Source organism: Equus asinus, chromosome 9 (assembly GCF_041296235.1).
Source record: "Equus asinus isolate D_3611 breed Donkey chromosome 9, EquAss-T2T_v2, whole genome shotgun sequence".
Lineage (NCBI taxonomy): Eukaryota > Metazoa > Chordata > Mammalia > Perissodactyla > Equidae > Equus > Equus asinus.
The window spans coordinates 36,902,427-36,915,357 of record NC_091798.1 but is presented as its reverse complement, the minus strand read 5'-3'; the positions used below and the strand labels follow the sequence as shown (position 1 = coordinate 36,915,357).

At 34.7% G+C, this 12,931-nt stretch overlaps 1 protein-coding gene across 12 annotated transcripts in view; it reads right to left on the bottom strand.

The window, feature by feature from the left end:
* The window catches only part of NR3C1 (nuclear receptor subfamily 3 group C member 1), a 111,889-nt gene that overhangs the window by 95,085 nt on the left and 3,873 nt on the right, over nucleotides 1-12,931 (bottom strand). For all 12 annotated transcript variants that reach the window (XR_011505792.1, XR_011505791.1, XM_014850282.3 and 9 more), the window contains exon 2: nucleotides 11,177-12,370. Coding sequence is in view for 10 of the 12 variants with exons in the window: in XM_014850282.3 (XP_014705768.1) it covers nucleotides 11,177-12,357 (1,181 nt within the window). In the remaining 2 variants the exon portion in view is untranslated. The remainder of the gene's footprint in view (nucleotides 1-11,176; nucleotides 12,371-12,931) is intronic.

The window sequence follows — 12,931 nt, the reverse complement described above, 5'->3', positions numbered from 1 at the left end:
TCTCTTTTAAATGTGTCTATGGTACCCTCAAAGCACTGTGCAGCCCTGTTAAATGACATTATCAATTAAAGGGTCATTCATCCCTAATATACTGAAGTAGAGACTATCTCCTCTATTTTTCTTACCTTCCCTTTAAAAATATTTCTTCTTATATTTAAAATCTAGTACCCACAGACTGCACCAACACCAGCCCATTGTATGTGCTTAGTGGTAAGAAGCATTTTCTACCTAACAGGAAAATCTATCAGCCTCCTAGCTAAAAGAACAAACTAAGATTCACGGCTAATAAATGAGTGAAAAAATAAAACCAAAGCTAGCAATAAAGCACATCTGCCATGCTATGATAGCTCTTTATTCTCTTTCCTTAGCCACTGAAAACTTAGAAATCATTTTTGTGGGAGAAAGAATAAGTATATGAGAAAACAAGTTGTTTTCAGTACAAACATAGGAAACCTAAACTTCTTATGCAGACCATTCTCACAAAGAATGTCAGCACTAACAGAATGGTTACAAAAGGGACATCCTATTTTTAATGCCACTGTATGTATCTTCATGATTTCAAAGGCCAGGATCCATTCTAGTCCTAGCATTTTATGAACAATAAACATGCTTAAATTTAGAAACAGCAGTGACAACCAAAATTCATTTTTTTTAAAAAAAAGATTTTATTTTTCCTTTTTCTCCCCAAAGCCCCCGGTACATAGTTGTATATTTTTTAGATGTGGGTCCCTCTAGTTGTTGCATGTGGGATGCCGCCTCAGTGTGGCTTGAGGAGCGGTGCCATGTCCACGCCCAGGATCCGAACTGGTGAAACCCTGGGCCACTGCAGCAGAGCACGGAAACTTAACCACTCGGCCATGGGGCTGGCCCCCACTTAATTTTTTAAAATACTTTCACCAAGAGCAGGAAATTTCTTTTCAGGTTATGAGGAATAAAAGTAGAAAATAGGTGAATTTTATATTGCAGCTAAGGCTCTGTTAAACTATTTTATGGGTATAAATAATTTTAGTGTACTTGAATTGTTCTTGCCATAGTGATTGTCAGATAGTTAATTCCCTGATACACTGAGGACTGGAATCGGAAATTAAACTGTTTTTGAAGATAGTTGTTGGAATTTACATTTACTTTTATATCCGCTATCATCAAATTGCCTTCAAGTCTAAGGCAAAGACAGACCCACCTTACTTGAACATAAAATAACCACTCATGAAAAAAATCAGGCTTAGAGGTGAATAAGCTCTATTTCTTTCTGTACTGTGTCAAGAAAACGGGATATATAAGCTGTTAACATAAAGCTCTTTGATAGCTGAAAGAATACAAATCAGAACCACTGAGCACCATCCGTTTCATATTAGTCACCTGGGAAGGCTAGGCACTTATTCCAGGAATATTCAAGACAATTTTAAACATCTTCTATAGAAATACCTACATGGGTTCTTTTAAATAACCTCAATGAAAACAAATGTTATAATTTGGGGGAGGATTAAATTTCTAAATTTCTGGAGATATTCAAACCATTTGTAATCACATAAATAAGTTAAATGGTCAAAGCGAAGGAATAAATACATTTTCTGATTAAGCAAGAACATTTAGGTGTTACTACAGCGTAATAAGTCCACTTTTCTTTTATGGCTTACAAGGTGGTTCTGAAGTCAGTTTCAAAAGTGGAATAATGTACATAGCCTCTCATAATATACATAATTTCTAAGCCTAAGGTGGAATCTTAAAAATACAACATTCATCTTGGGTTTTCCATTTAAAAAAAATCAATCTATTTTATAGTCACACTTTGTCCTTAATAAACTCACTGAATTCCAAATGACAAATTTCATATAAGGTTCTAATTAAATTTTTAAGAGTTTCCCTTTAAGAAAGCTGTCTACAAACAATGCTCTTATTTTTTTTGTGTGAGGAAGATTGCCCCTGAGCAAACATCCATGCCAATCTTCCTCTATTTTGTATGTGAGAAACTGCCACAGCATAGCTTGATGCGAGGTGTGTAGGTCTGTGCCCAGGATCCAAACCCGCAAAACCCTGGGCTGCCAAAGCAGAGTGCGTGAACTTAACCATTATGCCACCAGGCCAGCCCCAACAATGTTATATTTTATATTGTTATGTTTACCAATTTAAACTGCTACTTAACTTGTTTCTTGTACTTAACTCTTTGTTACATAAAAAAAGAGCTTTATAACTTTGGTTTAATCCATCAAATTTGCTTCACTGAAGTTTTTTTTAACCACTTGATCAATTAAAAAAAATTAGTAAATGTCAAGTAAGTTTCATAATCCTCCCAGATACACACACTTAGGGTAAATTTTGGAATTCAATATAGTCAGAAGCTCTTTTTCACACAGCTTTGCTAAATATAATAAATGTGAAAAATTTTTAAAGCTGATAACTTCATTCTCATTTTCAGGCAAATTAGTTTCTTAATGACAAAGAACCTTTGCATACTTAATTTTATAAAAATACCAGAAAATAAAACAAAAAGGGGATATTCCAGCATTTATTAATAAAAAGATAATGTAGTCAAAGTTATCAACATGGCTATTAAATTTAGATGGCATACCTAATACATAACAACAAAATCCACTGAAAAGGTAACAAAAAAGCAAAACCAAAAAAAGTATCAATGTAAATATAATGACGTAGGCACTTGAAGGCTTTAAATACAGTACTCCTTGTGAAATTGGGTTCCATGACCCTCAGGGATTGCACACAGTAGACTCTGAGAAAGTCTCAGTGCTTAATGAATAGGCAATACACAGGCACAGACATCCTAATGTGCTTAGCCAACGATGGTCATGCCAGTTTGAGCTCACTAGACCTGCAGGGCTTTAAAAATTCCACCTTAAATTTTTATAGTACTTTTTAATTTTCAAAGTGAACACCTGTATACAAATCCTGTCAGAAAAAATGTTGAGTGCTCTATTTTACATAAGCTGAAACTGTGACAGAAAGCAGTAAGTTACTACACAAATATATGCAGGAGAGCAGAGGCTTGATCCATTTCTCTTTTATATATTGTTTAAAGATTCACTGATGACAAAAATTATTAAAGATCCATGAGGAATTTCTAACATGATATTAAATATTTCCCTTCGGATCAGTATTAAGACTTTCTAACTATTCTTTTTCTCTTTCTCTTTAAATGTCTCAAGTTTTCCCACCTGTAAAATGGAGGTAAATAACAGCTGCCTTCTGTATTACATAGATATTGACAGAATCACTAACTTAATATAGAAACAAGAATTAGAAACCTTCACAGGGTTGTTAAGATTTAAATTGCAAATCTGTGCGCTTTTTTTAAGCCCTCAAATACCTTCCAAACAATTTGATTTAGTTATTCAATAGCAGAAATAGTAGAAAAGAACTAGACTAAAATCAGAATACTTGATTTCTAAGGCTGAGCTGAGCCAATCCATAACCTTGAGTAGTTGGGTGTTTTGGATTCAAAATACTTTACAATTATATATGAATTGTTTTCAAAACACGAGAGTGTTTCTGTTTCTAAAATTCTACAATCTTCTTAACCTATCACTTTAGTGAAGGCGGGAACTGGGGTAGGGAATGATAGGATTGAATGATATGAATGCATACAAATTCCTTAGCATAGTGCTGCCACATAATTAGCGCTCAACATCATTAGGGGAAAAGGGTTCAAAAATATACAAAGAATATAGATACTATACGTTTTAAAAAATCTAAACTAGCTGATTTCATAGTAACTTTTATAAGACACCTGGCTAATCTCTATTATGTTTCAGGTCTCCAGAACTAGAGAGATGTGCAGAGAAGCCTGCTGGGGAGCTGAGACAACTGAGCATTAGCATATCGGACCTTGCAACACCACTCATTTGGGGATCTTTCTCTAGACACTTGCTATGGGTCTCATTTCCTCATCTGAAAAAATGAGGGTGTGCGGAGTGGATGAGCTATCAAGTCCCTTTAGGCTCTAATCTAAAATCATCATCCTGACACACAAAACAAGCTCTGAAGACCCAAGAACCCCATGTCTCTGGCTCTACCGACAACAGTGTTGACATATTATTTTCAATGTACCATCGACTACATACATTATTTTAAATTCTTATCTTATAAAAATACCCAATCTGGGTTCATTTTTGTCTTTTACTTGATAATGTACAAAAAAAGTCAAATAACCAACGTCAGTATATCATTCCCTACCCCAGTTGCCTCCTTCACTAAAGTGAGAGGTTAAGAAGATTGGAGAAGTTTAGAAACAGAAACACCCTTGTGTTTTGAAAACAATTCATATATAATTGTAAAGAAAGTGTTTTGAATCCAAAACACCTAATTACTCAAGGATATGGATTGGGTCAGCTCAACCTTAGAAATCAAGTACTCTGATTTTAGTCTAATTCTTTCCCACTATTTCCACTATTGAATAACTAAATCAAATTGTTTGGAAGGTATTTGAGGGCTTAAAAAAAGCACACAAATTTGCAATTTAAATCATCTTAAAATTAAGGAAGCCCTTATTCCCAGTTAATTATAAAAAACAATATTAAAACAACAACAAGGGGGCCGGCCTGGTGGCGAAGTGGTTAAGTGTGCACCTTCTGCTTTGGCGGCCTGGGTTTGCCGGTTCAAATCCCGGGTGCAGACATGGCACCGCTTGGCAAGCCATGCTGTGGTAGGCGTCCCACATATAAAGCAGAGGAAGATGGGCACAGATGTTAGCTCAGGGCCAGTCTTCCTCAAAAAAAAGAAGACTGGCAGCAGATGTTAGCTCAGGGCTAATCTTCCTCAAAAAAAAAAAATTAACAACAAAGTAAAACTGGGTCCATTAACAAACAATTAGAGCTTTAATGTTCAACATGTGATGATCATAAGGTCATATGTCATTGCATTGCCCCAACTAGCATGAAATAATAAATCATGTACTAAATTAGATGTCATTTCACAATAGCTTTAAAAAATTGGCTATCCAACATACTTTCATAATAGCCACAGTTAAGTATTATGGACAATTATGAAATCAACTAGAACAAAGGCTAAGTTTATTATAAAAAGAAAAGCTAACATTTATTGCAACAAACTATATGTCCTAAACACCGCATCCTTAGGTGTAACTCTCAAACTGTTAGTTACAAAAATAAAAATACAATGTAAGATAATGTGCTAAACATCTACAACTAACCATACCATTAAATCTTTCTCTCCCTTTATATATTTATATTTGGTGCCCTATTTCATGAATTAAAAAATCCTAAAATAAGGTACCTTCACTAAATTTGCTGCATTTTAGACACTATTAATCTTGTTGAAACATGCTCCAAAGAAAAAATATTTTAAAGCACTCAAAATTAATATTTGAGTTACTCTGAAAAAGTATGTTTAAGCATTGCAGCTGTACCAAGATAAGTCATTAACACTTAAACTGGCCCAGAGATAAAATTAGGGGATGACACACTTCCATTCAAAATGATTGGCTTTAAGGAGTATATTGCAATATAAATAGTTTAAATGAGTATCACTTATGAGTTTGCAGAAACTCATGATTTATTCTATACATGTACCATTAAATAAGAATTTAATTTCCTCAATATTGCAGCAGAAAAATACACAACTCATCGAAATACATTACTAAAGAAAAGGGTTGCATATCATAGTCAGATGACATTGTATATAAAAAAGTGCACTAAAAAATATAAAGTGGTTATATCAACATAAAACATCATTTCAACTACATTCCAGTAATTACATTTTCATTGATTAAATAGCTGCCTAAATAAAAATGGGACAAATATGAACTTGATCTTAGCTGAAATAATCTAAAAGGAATTAAAATGTTCATTCCATCCTTTTTTTGGTAATAAAGCATAACAAAAGACAAAAACATAACCCTATAAACAGTTAGGGCTATATTACCACACTTAGCTTTAGATTTCTACCTCAAATGAAAGAAACTAAATTGTAATCCTGGTTAGTGTACTCCCTTGTACATAAACACAGCCCCAAATTTCTTTTTCAGTCCTCTGAATTCATGACAGCTGATCCATGACGATTGTTGGTTTTCAGAATTCTTCTCGATATTTCTAAACTTATCTTCCACCATTCCGTACCTCTATGCTACTCCGTATCTCCCCACCCCCACTTCCCTTCCCCCAACAAACTCCCCTGGAAATCCTCCATTTAAGGGACATTTGTGATGGTAGTGAGGAATAAAGAAGACAACTTGTCAAAATTAGGTTTTTAGGGGTTGGAATCACTGTCTACAACTAATTTTGAACTACTATAAAATTGCATATTTTCTAAAATATACCTTAATATGTAAAATGAATTAAAAAATCACTATTAAAAGTCACGCTCTTATCCAGTTTAGCATAGAAATGATCATACACAATTCAAAGGGAAAGGAACACTTAATGGATCTTTTCTTTTTTTTTAAATGGAAGTTCTTCACAGGAATATTTTTATTTACTTGAAAAATATAAAACCCAAGTAGAATGAGCCAGACAAAAATGAGAGTAGTTGGATCTCTGAAACTAGACAAATAAAGAGAGCATGGGCTTTCAGACCCTTCCATAAAGGTCAATAAGTAATTGATTTTTTTTCAGTTATAGCTTACTTCAACAAAATATTTCTTGAAAACTCTTTTGCAGTACGATTTACTAATATGTATTTTCCATGATTCAGAAATATGGAAGCACCCATTAATTTGGCAAATACTTGTAAATACTGCATTACACAATTATCAGAATGTCCTCAGAAAGGTAAATGCTGTTTAGCACAAACCTATTTTAATTTGCTCACCTAAGTAGTAGTACATGGGAACTCACTGCTAATTAAAATTAGGTGTGACCTTTAAAGTAAGAAGAAATGTGTGTTAAGAAATATGCCCCAGACATATTTTAAACCTAATATAAGTTAAGATTTCCTAACAACTAGGCTATTTCAATCACCTGCAGGCCAGAGTGGATTAAGACTTATGTAACCAACCAATTAATACAGATGCTCTTTCACATTAGGCACTCATACTAAAACAAACCCGTTTGATCCAATCTCTCCTTCACTAAAATCTCAAAAGGCCTCTAAAGTGATCTCTACCCACATATGAATTTGACTGTTAATACAATTTGCATTTAACCTACATTTATGCAAGGTATGTTTCAGAATAAGTCTTTCATAAAATTTATAAACATCAATAATATATTAAAAGTAGTCAAACTAAAATATCTGTAGCATCAATAGACAAACTAAAACAGCATTGTAGTACAAATTATGTTATCAATTATAAAAATATAATGGAATAGCCAAAGAAACATCACAAGAAGTAATTTCCATACAATCTGACCATATGGTAGTCACATTTTTCTGTATCGGAGTCATTCTATACTAAATTGACACACCTGAATACACAATGTGTTTTTTTTTTCTTTTACTAATAATATAGCCCTAACAAAGTACAGGGTTTTAAAAAAAAAAAAAAAAAGAAAAAGATTCTTATCATAAAGCTAAAAATAAATAAGTAAATAAATAACCAAACGCAAATCTCCTTTAACATTCAGAAATCATTTTGTATAAGTGAATACCAGAAATATTAAGCGTAAAAGAGACTGAAACACTCATTGCCAGAATCTTTGGAAGGAGAGGAAAAAAAAAGGTAGGAAGTAAAGAAAGTATCCATTAGAAAGTATCCCTTAAAAATTTAAATGATTACTAAAATAATCATTAAAAATTATTATTATCCCATCATAATCAAAACAAAATCTCTTTCCTTAGGCCTCCTCTCTTTCTGAGAAAACATGCAACATGATTTTAATAAGAAAAATAAGAAAGGGACAGAATTTGCTTCCCTCATCTCTGTTTGTACAGGTCTTCAATTGTATTTCATTAATAAAATTAGCCACAGATGCAGTTAATGAGAAATGTTAAAATCTACATAAATTTTTGTAGCTTCATTTAGTGCCAATCATCAGAGCTCTAAACCACCTTAGACTGAGTTTACAAATTCATCTTGCATCATTCTTTCTTTCTAATCTTACGCTTCGGAAAATGGTCAACCTTTTAACACTGCAGTTTCAACATAATCCCAATAAAAGCTCTAATTCCACCTGAAACCGTTTACTTCTCTGCCTCTCTTCAGCAGTTTCACCATTAATGCTGAAGTGAAACAACAGTGTAAATCATATTATACAGAAATGTGCCTTCATCAATGTTACAAGTTCATGCTAAATTTATTGAATTTCAGTATTTAAAAGGCCTATTAAGTTAGAATGGCTAGTTTGTTTACTTAAAGAATGTATGTGAGTATCAGTAAGGTTTCTCTTGTTTTACTATAATGAACTTAAACCTTAAAAAGAAACTACTTTATGATGCTCAATCACAATAATCATAATTTTGAAATTTAATGTGATAACTGAACGCCGTGCTGTGTTGACACATCAGAAAAAACTGCTTTCCCAAAACAGAGTGTAAAGAATTTGGGTTTTTTTAAGCATTCTGAGAAAAAGCATTTTAGGTGACATCTTAAAAAGTCAAATCATAATTTATGCTTCCCCCCCCACCAATTTAAAAGGAATGCAAGTGAAGTTATTAGTGGCATTCAGTATTTTTACATGGACAGTCAGAAAGTCAGATTCAATACAGTTGTGGTCTCAACATGTTGATTTATCTGATCACTCAGGGTCACTGGTCACAGCTAATGTTTGCCTAGAACCATGTAACATATAGAGAAGAGAAAGCAACTAATTTTAATTTTTGTTTGGAAACAATAGATTAATTCAGTGATGGCTAGAAAAGAAACACTGTTTCCATTTATTTGGAAGACGCTGTGCTCTGGGTAATCACAGTTCCTGATGTTAATGCTATAGGTGTAAAATTTTCAAACATTACCAAATGATCCTGTGTATGATATTACACCTTTGCATTAGGACACAAACTACTGATTATAATTCCAAATCACAAATCGGCATAATAATAATTTCATTAGATATTAAAGAATCTCGAAACGGTCACGTCATCGCTTTGCCTACAGTCATAAGATTGTTATAAGGTTAAATTAAAAATATGTGAAGACACCTTATATGTCAAATTATTATAAAAGGTATTAAAATTATCTTTAATAATTTAAGGGTAACTATGTTCATTTTAGGACTTATGTTCCAAATCCCAGATTTTATAGGGCTTAATGAAAGTTCATTGTGAATGAAAAATGATTAAGTCTCGTTCCATGCCTTTTTTATTGTGAGGAAAATGAAAATAATACCTTGGTGATTATCAGAACAAAATGTATTAATAATCCCCAAGAGTTTCCTAAGATATATTATTTTCCTTTGTACAATTACATGTTTTATAAATCAGTGTAATAGTTTCCTATGGATAGCCCAGTCAAATCAACTCTTTTAGACAACCAAGCACATTCAATCATGAATTCCATTGCCAAAAATTTGAGATTGAAAAATTTAAAACTCAGCATGTCTGTTAACATTTAAACACAACAGCTTATACAATAAGAAACATCTCAAATCTCCTTATTGAAAACATTTTAAACCTTTAATTAAGAATGACAGCAAGAAAAAGCTGAAGTAGTGTCCTTCTAAATGAAAGATTATTATTTAAATAATAAATTAGTAGGTAGTTTAAGACATACAAGAACCAAGGTTTTTTTCTTTCTTTTGATAAGAAACTAAGCTTTTTTTTTTTTCCCCTGCTTTTTTCTCCCCAAATCATCCCAGTACATAGTTGCATATTTTAGTTGTGGGTCCTTCTAGTTGTGGCATGTGGGACACCACCTCAGCATGGCCTGATGAGCGGTGCCATCTCCGTGCCCAGGATCCGAACCAGTGAAACCCTGGGCCACCGACACAGAGCTGGAGAACTTACTCACTCAGCCACGGGTCCGGCCCCAAACTAAATTTTTTAAAGGAATAGAACATAGCCTAAATCTAAGTCTAAACTTTTTACCCAACAAGAAAAGCTTCCTACTCTAAGAGGAAAGAAAAGCGACACCTCAGTGTTAGGATATACCTTTAAGAGAAAAAGTATTTTAAAGAGAGTTTTAAAGAAAATCTTCAATGACTAGTTAACGGCAAAAATGAGTATCACTAACACTTAAGAAAAAACTCGGAATGGTTATGTACAAATAAATCACTGTATCTGCTATGCCTTTAAAAAAAACCCCACTGATTAATCAATCTTGTGTCTCTACAATCAGTTGTATATTTTCCTTCACACCTAAAATGTGATATACAATCCAGGATTTATCTGAATTGGGGGTGGGGGTTGGAGGTAGAGAACTTAACTTCCACCAACAGATACATCATCTAAATTTAGAACTTTTTCCTGGTAATTCCATTTTAACAGACCTTTTTGAGGTCAATCGGAAATGTCAGTCTACTTGTAAATGACAGAAAAAAGAAGACAGGGAGGGAAACAAACGATAGCCAAGAACTGAAGCTTAACAGGGGTGGCCATCATTTTATCTATTTGAGAACTTGTAGGAACATTTGAAAGTAAAATTTTGTTTTGCACCATGCTGCCATCAATTCCTTCCTTAAAGAGATGGATCAGCAAGCAGACATACTCGTCTCCTTTAGGTCGAGAACCCTGTGGGCAAGTCCCATGGCTAACACTGTGGCCAGGCACACTGTTCACTGCATTGCTTTATCAATCTCAAAATCCGAATTCTTCAACAGAAGGTTCAGTTCAGAAAAAAGGGCTCATTGCTTCTACTTCTAATTTTTAACCCTTTAGTCTTCTCAAGCTAGCACTTCACAAATGTACAAATAAGCAGCACAAGTTTTGATTAAATAAAGCGTCAAGAGTACTTTTCACTGTAACGTAAGAGCATATTCTAAAACAGCTTAAATGGAACATGCACAATAAATATATTACCAGACATTATACCCCTTGAATTTATAAAATTTTTAAGATACCGGCTGATGAGCAATATTATTTTAAATTCTTAAATAAAATCTTTAACCACTAGCCAATGGGATACTGAATACCATTATTTCAGGAAAAAACTTGAAATGGTGATGTACAGATAAATCTTGCAGGTTCTCTACCATGCCTGCTTTCCAAAGACCACTTATTCACATGAAAAAGCACGAATCGTTAGAAAACAAAGACAAATAAATGAATATTTAAATCTATCAGTCTATCTTGAATGTACCATTCTTAAGAAATAAAAAAGCATTAATCTTACCTTGAATAGCCATTAGAAAAAACCGATCGGCCAGAGAAGTTCAGAGTCCCCAAGGAAGTCAAGTTGTCATCTCCAGATCCCTGGCACCTATTCCAATTTTCTGAACCAACAGGAATTGGTGGAATGACATTGAAAATAGGCTTCTGATCCTGCTGTTGAGAAAGGGATGCTGTATTCATGTCATAGTGGTACATCTGTCCCCCAGAGGTACTCACACCATGAACAGAAATGGCAGACATTTTATTACCAATTATCTTTGCCCCAGAAAAGCTTGCCTGACAGTAAACTGGGCCCAGTTTCTCCTGCTTAATTACCCCAGGGGTGCAGAGTTCGATGAAATCTTCTTTTTCTGTTTTCACTTGGGGCAGTGGCACACTGTTGGGGCTTGATAAGGTCAGATCTCCATTATCCTTAATTTTAGGTTTAGCATCCGGTAAAACGAGAGGCTTATAGTCTTCATTCGAGTTTCCTTCCAAAAGGAATGAATCATCCTCTCCTGCCAAAGGAGAAAGCAGACAGTTTTCATCTATCAAGAGGTCTGCTCTCCAAGGACTCTCATTCGTCTCTTTACTTGGGGACCCAGAAGAAAACTCCAAATCCGGCAAAATGTCAAAGGTTCTTTGGTCTGTGGTATACACATTGCCTCTGCTGGTGCCAGTCTGGCCCTTCAGATTTTGCTGTTCTGAAGACACATCAGAGTGAGTTTTTGGAAACTCCTTCTCTGTGGGGGCAGCAGAAACAGCAACGGATGCTGAACTCTTGGGGTTCTCTGGAACACTGGTCGACCTATTGAGGTTTGCGATGCTTTCTTCCAGAAGCCGAAAGTCTGTTTCCCCAGAGGGAAGGCTGATTTGGCCCTGCTGTGGGAATCCCAAGTCATTTCCCATCACTTTTGTTTCTGTCTCTCCCATATACAGTCCCATTGAGAGTGAAACGGCCTTGGACAGATCTGGCTGTGGCGCATTGCTTCCTGCGCCTTTTGGAAAATCAACCAAAAGTCTCTGCTGCTTGGAGTCTGACTGAGAAGCCGCAGCCAGTGAGGGTGAAGACGCTGAGAGCTTCAGAGGAGCTCCTCCCCTTAGGGTTTTATAGAAGTCCATCACATTCCCCCTCTCCTGACCAAGCACACTGCTGGGGATTTCTTCTCTGCCAGGGGAGCTTAATGATTCCTTGCAGTCCATCAGAGAATATCAGCTATAAAAAAAGAGAGGGAGGGAAAACATAATAAGCTATAAAGTCACATTATCTCTGTGATCCGATTAGTAAAAGCCTGTTAAATGAACCGTTTAGTTAACTCCGAATCTAATTCCTTGTTATCAGAAGAGTAGTTTCTGTCTTTCAGAATAAAAAAAGCTGTGTCCCCTGCTCCCATTCAGTGTGCCACATTTAAAAGTACAATGAAGTCCATTTGCACAGCTGAGGACAAAATTGTATCAAACTAAGCTTGACTGTTCACCCTGCCACACACAGAAAGGTAACCTTCTTAATCAGAGACATGGTAATGCATTACATCTGATTATTCTAAAGATTTAAGTTGATGTCAAAGTATTTAATTTAAAAAAAAGTATGACCATTAAAATTCCTACCTCCTTTCAATCACTCAAGGCTATTTGCTTTTCTGAAAACCAATTTACATAAAATTTGATAAATACTACTCTGGAATTCTGTAACTCTAATGACTCCCAAATTCCCATGCTACCAGCTAGTCACACAATCAAACCTTTCAGTACAACCTACTGGTAAACCACACACACT